Consider the following 18,577-nt stretch of genomic DNA (forward strand, 5'->3'; position numbering starts at 1 on the left):
CGAGGCCTAGTAGACCGGGGAACACTCCCCACAAGCTCTCTCACAGCCTCATTCGAAGTGCAATCCTAGCCATCGGGACATGACTCCACAACCAAATGACAGGCAGGTGCACATGCTAATAGCAAAGGAAGTGATGATCATCTTCCCACTAATAAAATGAAAAGCGTGGGTCGACGGCCACCATCTCTCTACCAGAGCATAATACAAGTCAGGATCATAGTTGCGAGCCTACAACTGCACGAAGTCCTCAAAACCCATCACTTGGATCCTCTCCTGGACTACGGGACACAACTGGTTATACCACTCTAGCACTAAATCATTAGACCTATATTTCTTCATAAAGACTAACTTCTGCACCAAAATGAAAAACTAAAAGACGATACAATTTTAACCACAAATGGGCAAATCATGCAAGTCAAATCATGGCAAGATACACCAAGGCATAGTATAAATGTAAATCATAAACCCCAATGGAATACAAAAATCAATTTCAAAATTAAATGTGACAAGGGTCACAAAATAACTACCATGATATGATGGTATATTATACATGGGTGCGTCTGTTTGGTCTTGGTTACAAACAGAATTTGTAATTGGATTCTTTTGCCCATCAAAAAATGACATGGCATTAGGATAGAAGGTTCATTGTTGTAATTTCGATCCCTTGTCCAATATGTCCCTTTGGCTCCTTCTCCTTCTCCGTCTCCCTCTATCCTCCCTGTGGCTCTGGCTCTTCGACTCCCTCTCCAATGTGGTTTAATCTACCTTACTAGCCATTTATTCATGAATCGGTCTTGCGGGCGTAAGGTCATATTTCTGAAATCCTCATTGCAACTGAAGTTGGCGAAGACAAAAACAATGGTTGCTTCAATGTGTTTTACCTCATGCCTATGTTCATTGGGAATCCAACAATGGCCACTCTGGCGTTTGGGGCTGCGAGTATAATGCTAGCGATGTAAGCATTCTAATGGTCTTTCCTCCTATCGCATGCCGTCTCCTTCATCAGCCTCCCCAGTTTCACCCACTTATTTGCATAAAAACTCTTTCAACACCTCTGCAACCCATATTCGCTTAAAAAATTGATTATGTTTTTTTGGCCTTTGCCATGGGTTTTTAGAAATAAAGAATAAAAAGTTGAAGGAAAATAGGTAGAAGGCCCTTAATTTTCGGTGGCCTCTCTGTTTCTTTCTCCCTCTCTAACCGTTTTGCTCTTGTGATGAGTTGGGAGTTAAAATTCACAAACCTGCAGTTCTAACTGGAGGTCATGCCTCCACCCACATGATAATATTTGCCGTGATAAACATCACAAATTGGTCACTCATGGAACAGATGGATTCATCCTGTCATTTGGGTTATTGCGGTTTTTTCATTTGAGTGCTGGCCGGTGTTCAAGTAATGCTTTGCAATCCCTTTTGCAAGGTTGCTTTTATGTTGGTTACTTGCCAATTCATCTCAGTATGGTAGGATACCAAATGAAGAGTTAGCTGAGGAATTTTTGGGGGTAACTTAGTACTAAGAATTTAGTTGGAGTTCCAACTGAAGTGTCATTTGTGAATGGTGTAAATACCTACAAAATTTCTAAGTTTTTTTTATCAGGTAAAGCTTTCTCTCTCTTAGAAGCAGCCTAAGCTGCCTATTTGTTCATGACGGAGGACTGCGTGATGGCACCTGAGAAACATGGCACTTGGAAGGGTTGTGCAGCTCAGAACAAAGGAGAAGAAGGTCATCGTTGCCCGCATCGGTAGTGCTGCGTCCTAGATATATGGATGACAAGGAACTTGAGCTTTATCCCATAGCTATTGACATCAATACAATTAAGGGTGTCAAAATGGAACTAAAACCGACCGTTTACGATCGAACCGAACCAAACTGCACCGTATAAAATCGACGCGCTTCTGATTTCATACGTTCTATTACTGGTTCGGTTTGGTTCAAAACCGAAAAACCGTCGGTTAACCGAATAGAAAACAGGTAGAAAATCAAGATTAAGAATATTCTAATTTATTTAATATTAGGGTTAAGCACTCTAAAATAGTACGACTCCTTATTGAGATTTTTTGAATTTATGTTTGAGTGCCAAATTTATGAACGGATAGAAGGTTTTAGTAATCACTCTAAAATATTATTGCAACGAGCATGTCTTAGTTTGTAAATGGATTGAGAGGGGTATGGATTGGTGATGTCCTCAGGTTGGTTCCCTTAGAGTACTATGTGGCCTTGAGTAATCACTTAAAATTATCATTGCAACTAGCATGTCTAAGTGAAGTAGTGAACTTTACCTAAAGTTAGATGTGTATGAAACGCTGTAATTTCTCCCTCATAAAAAGGATGTGAAAAATAAAATTAAGGATGCAAAGGTGAAATTGGTATTATAAACCGCATAACGAAAACCGAATAAAAACTGTACCGTATATAGAACGATTATGATTTTGAGTGATTCTTAACCGGTGCGGTTTTGATTTCTACCTTGCAAAATGAACACCGAACCGGAACCGTACCGTATAATCAAAACCACACCGTTTGACACCCTTAAATACAATGGTTGCATTTCACTTGAAGATCTTTGGGATGCACTCGTAAGTCGTAAGAGCATCTGTGTTGACATTGGAGAAGGAGGGGATAGAACTAGACGAGCGTAAAAAATAGAAGAAGGAAGAGAGAGCTGGGATGAAATTACAAAAATATCCTTACTTTAAAAAGTTGACAAGTTATCTGGGATGAGTAAATAAGTAAAGTTACAACATATTTTGTAGGTTACAAACAACTTTATCCATTATATTATATATATATATGGGCTTACAAGTTACGAGGGAACTGATGATGCGGTGGTGGTTCACTGCGGTTCCTAACAAGGGGGCAAAACGACCATTCTACCCTTGATAGAACACTCTGCCCTAAGGTGGAGTCCACTCCGGATTATTATCTTCTCCAATTCTTAAAGCTCGGCAATGCTAGGTGGGAATGCCTATACGTGGCAACTCGAACATCTAATGATCCAAACTCAACATAGTCAATGAGTTCGGACAGTTGGATGTTTGAACTGCCATGTGTTAGCATCTCCACTTAGAACTATCACACTGCCGAGCTTTAGGGAATTGAAGAGAATAATTTCTCAGAGGCACTAGGGGAACTGTGAATCGCAGGAGATATTTTTCCGACGCGCTGTGGCGAGTGAAGTGACGCAAACGTAATACAAATCCCATTCTTCTTTCCAGCGCTAACTATTTCTCCCACTGCCTTTCTTAGGTCGTCGTATAGAGCAGCTTTGACACTACTATTCCCTTCCTGCTGTAGTGTGCTGAGGTCGCCTTTGCAGCTGCCGCGAAGGGGCTAAAGAGAAAAGAGAATACTACTCTCCCAGTGCCAAGAAGAATAAATGGTAAGGCTGACTGCGGACTTGATATGGAAAATTCCTCATTTCTTCAATGCTGTGGGTGATCGAGAGTTGGATCTCCGAGGTAGCTCCCTTTGTCCAGCCTGCTCATCTATCTCTATATGTATTTCTTGGAACCCTAGTTTTAGACAGGTTTTGTATCTATCGTGTAGCAGTCGCCTCCAGTCCATTTGTATAATTTGTTTTAAAGTTTTTCATAAATGGTTTTTAGGGCATTGCATTAATTTTCGGGTAGATACTTAGAGGTGCACTGACGAACTTCCTTTTCATTATCTGCCCTCTTCCTATAGGCAACAAGATTGCTGTGATAGAAAACCTGGGGGCAACCGAGGTACGCTATTTTTACTTTTGACTCTTCCATGATTATTAGAATTTTGTCCTGCGATGATATTGACGACGCTTTTCATCCATCCTCTCCTTTTTTTTTTTTTTTTTTTCCTATTTCAGTTTTGTATTCCTCATTTTCCTTCTGCTGGGGGGGGGGGTTGGTTTCCTCATCTTACCTTGTCCACTATCTATTCACATATTGTTTTGTTGAGGTAGCTTAATTTCCGAATCATGGTACTATCACCTCTTTGATTGATGTCGGTGCTTCCACTTGACTTTTGTTGGACCATTGGCACTCTCTTAGCATCTTCCTTCACCTGGTGGGTGATAGAGCCATCTATAGTTTAGGATTTGATAGACTCGCCATGGTCTCCGACATCATTCTGGATGACGCTTGGCCCCCCCTCCCCCTCCCAACTGGGTCCTATTTGGTATGCCCTTCTGAGTATCACCGGAAGGCCTGTTGGAAGAGGAGATCTGGTTACTTGGTCTGCTTCCCCCTTGGATCTTTTCAGTTTTTGAAGTATAGTTCGAAAACTCAGCTTGTTTGTGTCTCTCAACCAGGTCGAGCCAACTGAAATCTCGTGAAATCTTACCCAAATATTGCATTTTTTGGGTAATTTACACATACCATCCCTGAGGTTTGATGAAAGGATAATTTTACACCCCAGTTTTGAAAAATTCTGTGTACCCCCCTGAGGTTTGCAAACAGTAACAAATAAGCCCATTCCGTCAGTTCATGACTAACAATGTTAAAAATAAGAGGTGAACTGACAAAATTACCCTTGCAAAAGAAGAAGAAAAAAAAAAACCTGCAACTCATCTTCCCCAATCGAATTGGGGAAGATGAGTTGCAGGTTCAAAACCCTTTCAACCCTTAAGGAATTTAGGGTTTCAAATTGGGAAAAAATCCCAAATCAAAACCCTTTTGCGCACCTGAGATACTCACTGCCATTGATTCCTCCCTCAGCAACACAGGCTCACCAGCCCTGCTATCGACTTCCCCCCGCTTTGTCGGCAGCAAAAACCCCCACCGCTACACAATCGGATGACAATGTATCAGAATTGAAGAAGAAGAAGAGGAGGGGATGAACCTACTTGAATGACTTCTCAGATTATTCTTCTCACCTCCACAAATCCCATCTTCCGCTGTGTGCCGCCGAACCTTCATCGTATTCAAACCCGTTGGAAGAACACAATTGCAAAATAGACCTACAATTTTCATTCGTAAAAATCCAAATTAATTTTTGGATAAAAAATGAAATAATAAAATAATGGGTTTGTGAAATCAAGGCAGGATTGGCGAGACTATTGACCCAGCGAGGAATTGGTTTCGCCGTCAATCTGAGCAAGCGTCGTTGCAGAAGTGATTACAGTTCTTGGTTGTGAGATTGTAAGTGTTGCCTGTGTATTCTTTCGCCAGCTTCCCCATCAATGCTCGAACCTCCTTTGGACCTAAATCTGTTCTCCCAATTAGGATCGATTTCTTGAAAGTGAATCCAGGGCATTGCTTCGGTTCACCTTTGAAGATTCCCGTAGTTGGAAAATCATGCGCCCCAAATGCATATTCCACTTAATGAGCTAAACATACAAAAATCAAAACTGAAACTTTTAAACCCACTAGATCTGGATTAGACAGGGGAAAAAAAACCCAAAAAAAAACCCATAAGTTGGAGGTGAGAAGAAGAATCTGAGAAGTCATTCAAGTAGGTTTGTCCCCTCTTCTTCTTCTTCGATTCTAATATTTCTCTCGCCTGGAGTATCTCAGGTGCGCAAAAGGGTTTTGATTTGGGATTTTTTCCCAATTTGAAACCCTAAATTCCTTAAGGGTTGAAAGGGTTTTGAAACTTGCCACTCATCTTCCCCAATCGATTTGGGGAAGATGAGTTGCAGGTTTTTTTTTAAAAATCTTTTTTGCAAGGGTAATTTTGTCAGTTCACCTCTTATTTTTAACACTGTTAGTCATGAACTGACGGAATGGGCTTATTTGTTACTGTTTGCAAACCTTAGGGGGGTACGCAGAATTTTTCAAAACTGGAGGGTAAAATTATCCTTTCGTCAAACCTCAGGGGTGGTATGTGTAAATTACCCATTTTTTTTTGTTTCGTTAGGTAAATGGCCATAGTTGGCTCCGAAATTTTAGGGGAAGCTCGTTTTAGGCTTAATAAACATGTTTAAATCTTCAAATTGGAAAAAAAGCATCCAATTTGTTTTTTCATGGATTTGCACCCTTGGTTGGCTGTAAACATTGAATCCTTATGTAATATTACCTATTTTACACATTGTTTGAGTGCTATGAGACATATTGGCAAGTAAAACAAGTAAATTATGCAATAGTGGATGAAGGCACATAATATTAAATAATTATTTAAGAAATAGTTAAATAGTTAAAGACTTAAGTAGAAACTACAAAGTACAATGAACAATGCAAATTACATAGACACTCATGAATAGTGAACAATACATATGTCATAATCACCCTAGTCTTCATGTCAACAATTCAATACTGTCAATTTGTGACTGTTTACTGATATGAACTATGACATGATGGATCGAGTCCACTCATGGTCCAATTGGTACAAGGGCCAATCAAAATTCATAGCTAGAGAAATAATGAGGCGAACAGAATTCAGCCTAGTCACAGGAGAGAAAGTCTTAAAATAATCTACACTATAGGTCTGGGTGTACCCCTTAGCAACCATGCGGGCTTTTAGCCGCTCAACAGACCCATCAGAATGATACTTGATAGTGTACACCCAACGACACTCCCATGTATGTCGAGTCAGTAAGGCATCCATTTCCACATCCATGGCCTTTTTCCAAGTAGGGTTATTAAGAGCCTCAGTGTGAGTGCGAGGAACAATATAACTGTATAAGAAGACAAAGAGGTAGCAAGAGTATGAGGACAAGATGGAAGATGGGATAAAGAAACAAGCTTCTCAATAGGATAGGTAACTAAAGATTTTTTAGTACATGAACGTTTACCTTTCCGAGTGGCAATGGGTAAGTCATCAGGATCCGGATCAGCTAGTAACTCAGGAAGAGCAGGTAAGACTGGATCTCCACCAGAGGTTGAGGAAGGTGTAGGAAGTGATGTAGAAGGGCCAGTTTGATCTGTATGGAGCTGCCCAATGTGCCTCTTGCGCTGGTATGCTTGTAGTAGAGGAGTATACATAGGAACAATGACGGGAATGAGAGGAGGGTCAGACACAGCTAATGGATCACTTGACACGGTGGGCTGATTAGAAAAATAGGATGTACCTTCGAAAAAGGTAACATCCACACTCACAAATTGCCTTCTAGTTAGAGATTCATAGCACCTATATCCCTTCTGGATCCTAGAGTAACCCAAGAAGATACACTTTGTTGACCGAGGGTCCAATTTATCACCATGGAGATAGAGATTATGAACAAAGCAAGCACATCCAAAAACTCGAGGAGGCAAACTAAAATTCGAAACAGCGGGAAACAAAATAGAAAAAGGTGACTTGTCACCCAGGACAGAAGAGGGCATTCGGTTAATCAAGAAACATGCAGTAAGAACTGCATCACACCAAAAATGTTTGGGCACCTGCATATGCAACATGAGGGCCTTGACAACTTCAAGTAAGTGCCTATTTTTTCGTTCCGCTACCCCATTCTGTTGAGCAGTATAGGAACAACTAATTTGATGAATTATTTCGTTAGTTACACAAAAAGATGAGATCTCAGTTTGAACAAACTCCCAAGCGTTATCAGACCAAATAATCTTAATAGATGCACTAAACTGGGTCTTTATTTCATTGCAAAAATTTTGAAACACATTTAAAGATTCTGATCTATCCTTTAAAAGGTACAACCAAGTAGTCCAGGAATAATCATCTACAAAAGAGACAAAATAACGAAAACCATGTCTATTGCTTGCACAACAAGGACCCCACACATCTGAATGCACTAAGGAAAATAAAGAAGTACTACGGGGCATAGGACGAGAGGGAAAAGTAGCACGATGATGCTTACCCAACTCACAACCCTCATAGTCTAATTTATTTAAAGTCTTAAACTGAGGAAAAACAACTTTTAACCTAGACAAGGATAAATGTCCTAGCCTACAATGCCATCGAAACGGAGACTCTGCACCAATAGTAGTAGCTGCTGCTGAAGCAGATGGGCAACGCCATTCAAATAATATAGTCCATCTTTCGCACACCCTCCACCAATCGTCTTCCTCATGTGAAGATCCTGAAAAGCACAGTAAGAAGGAAAGAAGGTTACAGAACAATTTAGATTCTTAGTAAGTTGGCTAACAAAAAGCAGGCTTAGGGGAAATTGGGGAACATGTAAGACAGAAGAAAGAGAAATATTAGAATTAAGAGAAACAATACCATATCTGGTAACAGGAGTAGAGGAATCATTGGTCACAATAACAGGAGGGGTGTAAGAGTTGGAAGAAATAAACTCAAAATTGATGACTTACCAGTGATGTGAGCGGAAGCCCCCGAATTAATGATCCAGGGTGTGGAAGTAGTGGAAAAGAGAGCAGCAGGAGTACCTGCATGAGCTAATGTGGCAGCGGTGGTGGATGCCCCAGAAGTGGAAGTGGATGACTCCAGACTCTTGATGCGACGCATGAGTTGTTGCATCTCATCACAGATGTTGGTAGAAGAATCTCCCACAGTCGAACCAGCTTTAATATCATTAGTTTTGAGCCCATTCGGGTTTCCCATGCTTGACCAGCATGTGTCAAGAATGTGATTTGTCTTGCCACAATAAGAACACAACCAGGCTGCTTTATCAATATGCTGTCCTCAAGAATTACGACCACCAAATCCACGTCCTCCCCCCAAGATTTTAGGTCTTGGTTTCGCCAGGCCACGAAACCGAGATCTCGGCGAGATCATCTATTTTTTTTCCTAAACTCGATGGTAGGTTTCGGTGGCCATATGGCCAAGATAGGGGCTGAAACTTGACGTTCCCCCTTTTTTAGGCCTTCTAAACACAGTGGAACCCTTAGTTTTTACAAATTCAAACCCAAAATGTTACTTTGACTACGGACCCTAAGTTGGTAGTCTATAAGTTTAGATCATGTTTCTATGAAAAATATAGTTTTTGAGATGAATAGTTACCTTAGGTTCTTGAGATGCAGCTTGGAGGAGATTAGCAGCTTAAATCTTTAATGAATCAAGCTTTGTTGAGGTGTTGGAGGTGTGATTTGCCAAAAGAAATGAAATAAATGACCCAAAGATGAAGTTTCCCCTTCACAGAGGCGAGAGTGAGTCGAGATCTCGTCGAGTTATGGTGTATTATGAGCTTTCTGGTTCTACCAAGTCGAACCGAAACGAGAAATAGCTTGAGATCTCGGCGAGATACCGAGATCTCGAGTGAGATGATGACATATTTGTGTATCGCATGGCGTTTCATCTTGAGATCCTACGAGATCGAGTTAAAAGGGGAGATCTCGCCGAGATCTTGAACTATGCCTCCCCCTGAATCACAGCCTCTAGTAGTGGTGGAAGCAGAATTTTCCTTGGGTTAGTCTCAGGCTTGGAGCTAGGAGAGACAATATGCTGCAGTCTAGAAAAGGTGTCATTCAAGGTAGGGACAGATTCACCCACAAGTAGATGTCCTTTAATAGCCTTGAGACTAGGATTTAAGCCAGCCATAAATTTAGAGACAAAAAACTCGTTTCTTTGAGCCTTCAACTTTTTCAATATCAGTAGTAAGGGGGCTGGAAAACATTTAATTCATCAACCATGCCCTTAAAGGCACTGTAATTGTCTTGGAGAGACTTCTCTGACTGTTGAAACTGAAACAATTTCTCATAGAGTTTTAACCTTGAAGATACGTGTCATACTCTTCTCTTGAGAATATGTCTCCTTTAGGTCATCCCAAACTCCCTTTGCAGTAGTGTGGAACATAACATTCGCAGCAATATCCGGCTCTATGCTATTCCATAACCAAATTGGGATCATAGCATTCTCCTTATTCCATGTGCTGTAATCCTTAGAGTCAGGCTCTGGAGGAGGGGAAGTAAGGTAGCTAATCTTGTCCTTAGCTATAATGTAAACCCAGACAACTTGTGCCCATAGTAAGTAGTTGGAATTCCCCTTCATCTTTATGGAGGTAATCTGAACATTGACATTGTCATGGGGGATCTTTGAATCAGCCATAGTAGGTATACTTCAAGAACCGATAAGGGCAAACACTAAGGGTATTCGATTCAGAAGTAAGAGAAGGATAGCAGCAGCAACCAAAAACTAGCAATTGATAATAAGATAACTGTTGACAGATTTGAATGAGGGAATAGGCTTGGATGATCAAAGGCTGATCCCAAGCAATGTATTTATAATATTAGAAGACAAATTACATGGACAATTCTGTCCCTCATAACCGACTCAATACATAGCAAAATAAAAAAGGGAAAAGGACCAGAATACCCCCCACGGTATTCTGTCCCATACAACCAACACTCCCCCTCAAGTTGGTACATATATGTCATACATGCCCAACTTGACTAAAACAAGACAGATAGCTTTGCTACTCAACTCTTAGTGAACACATTGGCTAACTAGTCAACAGACTTCACAAAGGGAACACAGATGAGGCCAGCTTCAATCTTCTCCTTAATGAAATGTTGGTCAACTTCAACATGCTTGGTACGATCATGCTGGACAGGGTTGTCAGTGATGCTAATGGCAGCCTTGTTGTCACAATACAACATCATGGGAAGATGGACAACAACTCCAATGTCTTACAACAACCCTTTAAGTCATAGCAACTCACAAATTCGTTGTGCCATAGCACGGAATTCAGCTTTAGCACTGGATCTTACCACAACATTCTGCTTCTTGCTACGCCATGTGACAAGATTCCCACCCACCAAAGAGCAATATCCAGAGATGGATTTCCTGTTAGTAGAGCCAGCCCAATCAACATCAGTGTAAGCTTCAACTTTCAGATGGCCATTGGGAGATAAAAGTATTCCTTTTCTAGGAGCAGACTTCAAATACCGAAGAATACGAATAACTGCCTTCATATGCGAGGAATAAGAATCATGCATAAATTGGCTCACTAGACTAACTGCAACAGCTATATCTGGCCGTGTATGAGAGAGGTAGATTTGCTTGCCAACCAATCGTTGATAGCGACCTTTGTCAACTGGTTCACCTTCTTTTCCCTTAAGCCTTGCAATAGCTTCCATGGGAGTGTCTGTGGGATGACACCCTAACATCCTTGTTTCGGACAACAAATCTAGGATATATTTCCTTTGAGAAAGGAAGATGCCCTTTGAAGATCGAGCAACTTCTATCCCTAGAAAATATTTTAGAGTTCCCAGATCCTTTATTTCAAACTCACGGCCAAGGAAGTGCTTTAATTTCTTGATCTCATTACCATCATCTCCGGTTACCACAATATCAGCAACATAGACTATGAGAATAGTTAGCTTATAACCAACTCGTTTGATGAACAATGTATGATCAACATTGCTTTGCTTATATCCCACTGAAATCATAGCCTTGTGAAACCTGTCGAACCAAGCTCTAGGTGATTGTTTCAACCCATAAAGAGGATGCTTTAATTTACAGACCTTGCCCTTGGTCTTATCATTAGAGAAACCTGGTGGAATATCCATATATACCTTTTCTTCTAGCTCTCCATGGAGGAAGGCATTCTTCACATCCAACTGTTGAAGATCCCACCCAAGATTTACAGCACAGGACAATAACACTCTTACAGTATTGAGTTTGGCCACTAGTGCGAAGCCTGATAATCAATTCCATAAGATTGGGTAAAGCCCTTTGCAACCAGGCGTGCCTTATATCGATCCACAGTCCCATCAACCTTCTGTTTGACCATAAACACCCATTTACATCCCACTGGTCGTTTCCTTGGAGGAAGATCTATAAGATCCCAAGTATTATTTTTTTTCAATGCTCTCATTTCTTCCAACATTGTTGCCTTCCACTTTCCATCTATGTAAGCTTCCTGCCAATTTTTAGGAATAGAAACAGAAGAAAGAGAGGACCCAAATGCACGAAAAGATGGAGAAAGAGAACTGTAAGAAACAAAGCGGGAAATGGGATGCTGAGTACAAGTCCTAGTACCTTTGCGATGAGCAATAGGTAGGTCGGAAGGAGAAATCTTACCAGGAGAAGTAGGGTCTAGATCCAAAGTCGGTAACTGGATGGGTACTGGAGCTACGGTGGATTGAGGCTGCTCTCTTCTGGAACGTCTTTTGTGGTAAAAATGTTGGAGTCGTCGATCCTCTTCTGAAATTTCTCAATGGTTCTCTGAATTGGAGTTAACTCCCCCTGAGTAGGAGCTTCACCATCACCATTTTCCATAGTCTCCCCCTGTATAGGATTATCTAAAGGTGATGGGGCAGTAGCCAAAGGTGATGGAGCACCAGCCAAAGGAGATGGGGCAGCAGCCAAAGGGGAAGGAAACACATCCACATCTTTACTATAACTCTCCCCTTGAAGAGGTGGTGAAGAATAATAAGGCCGGCCTTCATGAAAGGTAACATCCATACTGACTAGAGTACGACGGGAAGGGGGATGATAACACTTATAACCCTTTTGGGTTGGAGAATAACCCAAAAAAATACACCACAATCCACGGGGTTCAAGCTTGCCAGGGGACCTGGTATCCCTAGCATAACACACACAACCAAACACCTTGGGTGAAACAATAAAGGAGGAATTCCCGAGCAAAACTTCAGCTGGACTACGGGAGTCAAGGACCCTAGTAGGCAATCGATTAATAAGATAGGCTGCAGTGAGGACAACATCTCTCCCAATATTGTGAGGGAACATGTCGAGCAGACATTAATGTTCTGGCCACCTCTAGTAAGTGACGATTCTTCCTTTCAGCCACACCATTTTGGGCTGGGGTACCAACACAACTAGTCTGGTGAAGAATTCCATTATTAGCAAGATATTTTTGGAAGTGACCCTCTTTATACTCTGTTCCATTGTCACTTCTCAAAACTTTGAGAGTGGCCTGGAATTGAGTTTGGATCATCTTATGGAATTGCTGAGAACAGGAAAAGACCTCACTTTTTGTGTGCAAAAGGTATATCCATGTGTTTCTAGAGTGACAATCTATAAATGACACAAACTAACTATGTCCGGAAATTGAAGTCTTATGACTAGGGCCCAAAACATCAGAATGAACCACATGAAAAATAGAAGAACAACTTTTATTAGAACTAGAATAAATTGAACGTGTATGTTTGGCTAGTACACACGCCTCACAATAGAATTCATCATTATTACAACCTTTGACTAAGGCTGGAAACAAATGAGACAGTTCCTAATGGGGGATGACCTAATCTAGAGTGCCATTGGTAAATTTCAGCAGAGACCTATGAATATTGATGGAATAGAAGAGGTAAGGTTGTTGGAGAAGGACGACCATCCTCAAGCAGGTACAATCTACATTGCACTTTACTACATCCAATCGTCTTCCCTGTCACCAGATCCTGGAAAACACAGTGAGAAGGAAAAAAAGTTACTTTGCAATTAAGGTAACAAGTAAGACGATTAATGGAAAGAAGATTAGTAGTAAAATTAGGAATGTGTAAAACTAAAGACAAGGTAAGGGAAGAAGTGCAGTTAATGGATCCTTTTCCAGAGATGGAGGAAAGGGAACCCTCAGCTACCTTGACTTTGTCCTTCCCTGAAGTGGGAGAAAAACGATGAAAAAGACTAGAAGATCTAGTCATGTGGTTTGTAGCACTAGAATCTATGATCCAAGGATGGTATGCTACAGAAGCACAATGACCACCAAATGAGATACCTGACCGAGCAAAATATGAACCTGAAGGAGCAGAGGAATTGGCAGGCACTGATGTAGTAGAAGCAGCAGCGACAGAAGTCCTTAGCATACATAGGAATGCTTGTAGATCTTCCTGGGATAGACCAAGGTTAGTAGTAGGAGCTGTAACAGCCTTAGTGTGATGAGCCTTGTTCTTTGGTTTTTTCTTGGTAGCCCGTTTTGCTTCAAAGTTAGTTGGTTTCCCGTGGAGCTTCCAACATTTCTCCTTGGTGTGGTAGGGCATGTGACAGTGCCCGTAGTAGAATCACCAAGAGAAAGGTTTCCAGCAGGTGCAGGAGTAGTCGGGACAGCAGTTTGGAAGGTTGATCTGTTAGTGGTAGGAGGATGTAACATAGCAGCCCTACGGTTCTCTTCAGAGGAGACCAAGGCACAGGACTATTCAAGTGTGGGAAAAGGAGAATGGCCCAACACTCGAACACGAATCCGGTCATACTCCACATTCAACCCTACCAAGAAATCATAGACTGTGATCTTGTCCACATGTTTTTTATAGGCAGTAATGTCAGCAACTGTAGTAGGGTGGAAATCAGAGAAGCGGTCCAATTGTTGCCAGAGGCTGCGCAAGGTAGCATAGTATTTGGAGATGGATAATTCTCCTTGAGTAGTGTGCAGGACCTTCTTCCTGAGTTCATAAACCTGGGCATCATTGCCAAGCTGCCCGTATGTTTCTTTGCAAGTAGACCAATTCTGAAAAGCTGTGTTAAGGAGAAGAAATCCATGTGCAAGGTCTGAAGTCATAGAACCAATCAGGTATGACATGAGAACTTCATTGTTGACAAGCCACCTACTTTGAAGAGGACCAGGTGCAGTCGGCATAACACTGGTGCCATCAATATGGCCAGTAAGGCCACGGCCAGCAATGGCAAAGGCTGTAGATTGAGACCATAACAAGTAGTTGGATCCATCCAATTTGATGGGGTTAGGAGGAAAAGTGTGGTAATCAGTTTTGCCTTGACCATCCTGATCAGAAGTAGCAGTGGAAGTGGTTGAGTCACCCATACTTGTAGCAGAGAGGGGCTGTTGTAAAGAGAACCCCAACAAATACTCCAAGATAAGGGCTAAAAATTGGAGGAGGGACTGCTGGAAAAACGGGAATAGTTGTCTCCAAAAATCAGCAGCAGCAACCAGGGCAATCCCTTAGATTGACTTTTTCAGGGTTTTGAAAAAAACCTTGAATATGGTGAGATCGATGTAGGAGAGAATGGAAGAAAAAACACACTGGAATGAGCTGAAACTTGGATTGAGTGGCCTTCTATTAGTGGTGAATCACCCTTCCAAAAATCAGCATCAATAGAGAACAGTAACCCTAAGATCGATATTTGCAGGGTTTTAGAAAAAAACCCAGATGAGAGCAAAATCAATAGGGAGAGAGTCTTCAGTATGGCTGGAAATAGAACCTTGTCCAATAAATCTGCTGCAGTTCCTGAGCTTCAATAATCTGGAGAGATCTCTTGGGAGATAAAGTTGAATCAGTCCAAAAAAAATTTGAAGGCTTCAAATTTCGCAGGCAGGGTTCAAGCTTCTATTGATTCTGAAATTTTATAACATGAATGAGGTGACGGAGGGCCGCAACTGGATCTGTAGATCACCTCATCAGTGTTGCCCTAATGGGAGAATGAAGAACAAAGGGAGAAGGATGGAAGAAGAACTTGAGAATGAAAGAGAGAAGAAGATGAAATCGAGAATGGAAGAGAGGAGGGTTGCCCTAATTCGAAACATGCTCTGATGCCATGTTATAATATTAGAAGACAAATTACGTGGACAATTCTGTCCCTCATAACCGACTCAATACATTCCAAAATAAAAAAGGGAAAAGGACCAGAATACCCCACGATATTCTGTCCCATACAACCAACAATAACTAATCTGCAACATGGAAAGAGGCAACGGACAGCAGCAATACCACACTTGATGAAGGCAGCCAAGGAACAAAAACTGAGTTGATCTCAGGGTTTCTGAGAAGAGAAGGTAGATCTTCAAATTAGCAGCCCAATCAGTCAAACCAGGTTGCAAGAACTCCCAGAAGCAATAAAAACCATGTAGAAGCAGGCCTGAACCACAGAACTTCAACAAAAATCTTCCCAGAGAAAAATTGATAATTGTCAGGGTTTTATCCTGACATCGATTGCAGCAGCCTTCACGAGTAGATGAGGAAGAACTCTAATCAGTCATCAAATAGGGTAGATAATAGTATAAATCACTCCATTAATTCTTCAATAGGAGTGGATTTACACAATAGTAAAAGCAGCTATAGGTGGCTGCCCACCACAGGCCAAAATCGATAGAGAGAAATCAGAAGAGGGTTGGGGGGGGGGGGGGTACTCCAATCTTATTAAAAAATCTCTGATATCATGTTAGTAAACCAGAACTTAGTAACCAGATCAGAGAATGAAGAAAGGGAAGAAGAAAAGAGAGAAGAAGAGAGGAGAGGAGAATCACAGAAGTCCCAAGACAGGAGAGGACCTGCGGACAGAATAGAATAATCTGCCGCATGTCTGCTCCAATATATTTATAACAAAGTCTAAGTGATAAAAAGGACAAGTATGCCCTTATACAAAAAACGACATAGCAAAGAGATTAAATAACTAAAGCACAAAGACTTCTCTGCCCCTATAACCACTTATTTCAACAATATGAACTGAGGAAGAAAATTCATGATACTAAACAGAATGAGTTGACTGTCTCTCAATATAATGCTGAGCTTTGTAAGTGCTGGCAAGAGCTTGATCATTACTCGGATTATCAACCCACCATTGCTAATAATATTGCTGCCTATCGAAAACATGTTGATAAGATTCGAGTTTATAATTTTTTTGGCTGCCCTCAGTGTTGATTATGATCCAATTAGAGTACAAATTCCCAGCAGGGATTCTTTTCCTACTCTGGAATAGTCATTTGCATTGGTTCACATTGAAGATTGATGCTGTTCAACTATGCTCCATCCTGCACCTACAGATCGACCAGCTTTACACACTAAGACTGGTTCAAACTCTACTACTGTTGACACCTCCAAAGCTGAAAGGCAGCTCAAATGTGAACATTGTGGTAAGTTGTGGCACACGAAAGCCACATGTTGGAAGTTACATGGGAAGCCGACTGATTTTGAAGCAAATTAAAAAAGGGTAGTGGTAACAAGGGCCGTGGTCAACCTACTGCCAGGGCAAATCGGACTGAGACTACTACCACACCTCCTACAGACAATGGTCTTTCTATGGAAGAACTTCAAGCTTTCTATCAGATGTTAAAGGCCTCTTCTGCCCAGACTTCTACACCTGCTGCCTCTTCTGATTCTATTTCTAATTTTGCCTCAGGTATTTCTGTTGGTAGTCAGTGTGCATCGGCAGTCTCTAGTCCATGGATCATTGACTCCGGTGCTATTGACCATATGACAGGTTCTTCTACTCTTTTTCATCTGTACATTCCTTCTTCTGGAAAGGATACAGTCCGTGTGGCGAATGGGTCCCTTTCTTCCATCTCTGGAAAGGGATCTATTTGCTGCTCCCCTACGCTTATCCTTAAATCTGTTTTACATGTTCTTTCTTTCTCTACTAATTTATTATCCATTAGTAGTCTTACAAATGACCTCAACTGCAAAGTAACTTTTTTTCCTTCTCATTCTGTCTAATGGGATCAGGTGATAGGGAAGACGATTGGGGTTGGTAAAGTGCATGGTGGTCTATACTTGTTTGATGGTGGTTCGCAGTCCTCCAATACTGTTCCATCTCACACCCATCAGTTACATTCTGTCTCCTCTAACTTTTATCAGTGGCACCATAGATTAGGACATCCTCCCATTGGGACTTTATCTCATTTGTTTCCCGATTTAGTTATAAATTGTAATAAAGATTAGTTTTTTTTTTGTGAAGCCTGTATACTGGCTAAACAGACTCGGTCCATTTATCCTTCAATAAATAAAAAAAGTATTTCCCCTTTTCATATAGTTCATTCAGATGTATGGGGACATGCTCGGAATGCCTCTATTTCGGGCCATCAATGGTTTGTAACTTTTATTAACTGCCATAGTCGTACCACTTAGGTGTATATGATGAAGCAACTTGGTCAAAACTCAGTTCAACGCTACTCTAAAGATTCTCCGCAATAATAATGGCAGAGAATATATGGAAGGGCAGTTTAAAAAATACTTGGCTGATCATGGAATTCTTCACCAAACAAGTTGTGTCGACACACCGCCCCAAAATGGTGTGTCTGAAAGAAAAAATCGTCATCTCCTTGAAATTTCCCGTGCCTTGATGTTTGACCGCCATGTCCCCTCTCAGTACTGGAGTGATGCCGTGCTTACTGCTGCCTATTTATCAATCGGCTACCTACTCGGGTTCTGTCCTCCTGTCCTCCGGTTGATGTCTTCCAGGGTGCCGCCTCCTTTCTCATACTTCCCAAGGTTTTCGGATGTGTATGCTATGCTCGCAACTATCATCCACATGGGAAGTTGGATCTGCGTGGTGTCCGGTGTATTTTTTTGGGTTACTCTGCAACTCAATACAAGTGCTGTCATCATCCTACTTGCTGTGTGCTTGTATCTATGGATGTTGTCTTTCATGAGTCTTCACCATGCTATTTATCGTCACATCTTCAGGGGGAGTTTGAAGCTTGCGAGGATATGCCAAATACATTACCTGCTGCCAATAATCCTTTACTTGCTGCCAATAATCCATCACTTGCTGCCCAACCTGTTCCTATTCAAGGAGGACTTTTTTCGGATGAAGTTCAGGGGGAGTAGCCTACTCCTGGCTCTATTAGAAGACAGGTTGAAAAAATTCAGGGAAGACTTGATCGACCAGACCTTCTTGTTTTCACTTGAACTTCAAAAAGGCAAGTTGAAACCACCACCCCTGTGGCACCTTTACTCATCTCATCACCATCTCTTGAACTAGAGCCTACTAGTCTGGCTGGTTAGTCTCCTTCTCTTGAATTACCTATTGCTGCCCGTAAAGGTGTTAGATCATGCACCTCACATCCTAACGCATGTAGTTTCTTATGATTCTCTTTCTCCTGCCTGTCATACTTTTGTGTCTTCTC

At 41.4% G+C, this 18,577-nt stretch overlaps 1 protein-coding gene across 1 annotated transcript in view; it reads left to right on the plus strand.

Moving 5' to 3' along the window:
• Positions 1 to 3,376: 3,376 nt before the first annotated feature.
• The window catches only part of LOC122653808 (U2 small nuclear ribonucleoprotein A'-like), a 47,483-nt gene continuing 32,282 nt past the window's right edge, over positions 3,377 to 18,577 (plus strand). The window contains exons 1-2 of the mRNA XM_043847750.1: positions 3,377 to 3,458; positions 3,685 to 3,725. Coding sequence (XP_043703685.1) covers positions 3,377 to 3,458; positions 3,685 to 3,725 — 123 coding nt within the window. The remainder of the gene's footprint in view (positions 3,459 to 3,684; positions 3,726 to 18,577) is intronic.

The sequence above is a fragment of the Telopea speciosissima genome, chromosome 3 (assembly GCF_018873765.1).
Source record: "Telopea speciosissima isolate NSW1024214 ecotype Mountain lineage chromosome 3, Tspe_v1, whole genome shotgun sequence".
Taxonomy (NCBI): Eukaryota; Viridiplantae; Streptophyta; class Magnoliopsida; order Proteales; family Proteaceae; genus Telopea; species Telopea speciosissima.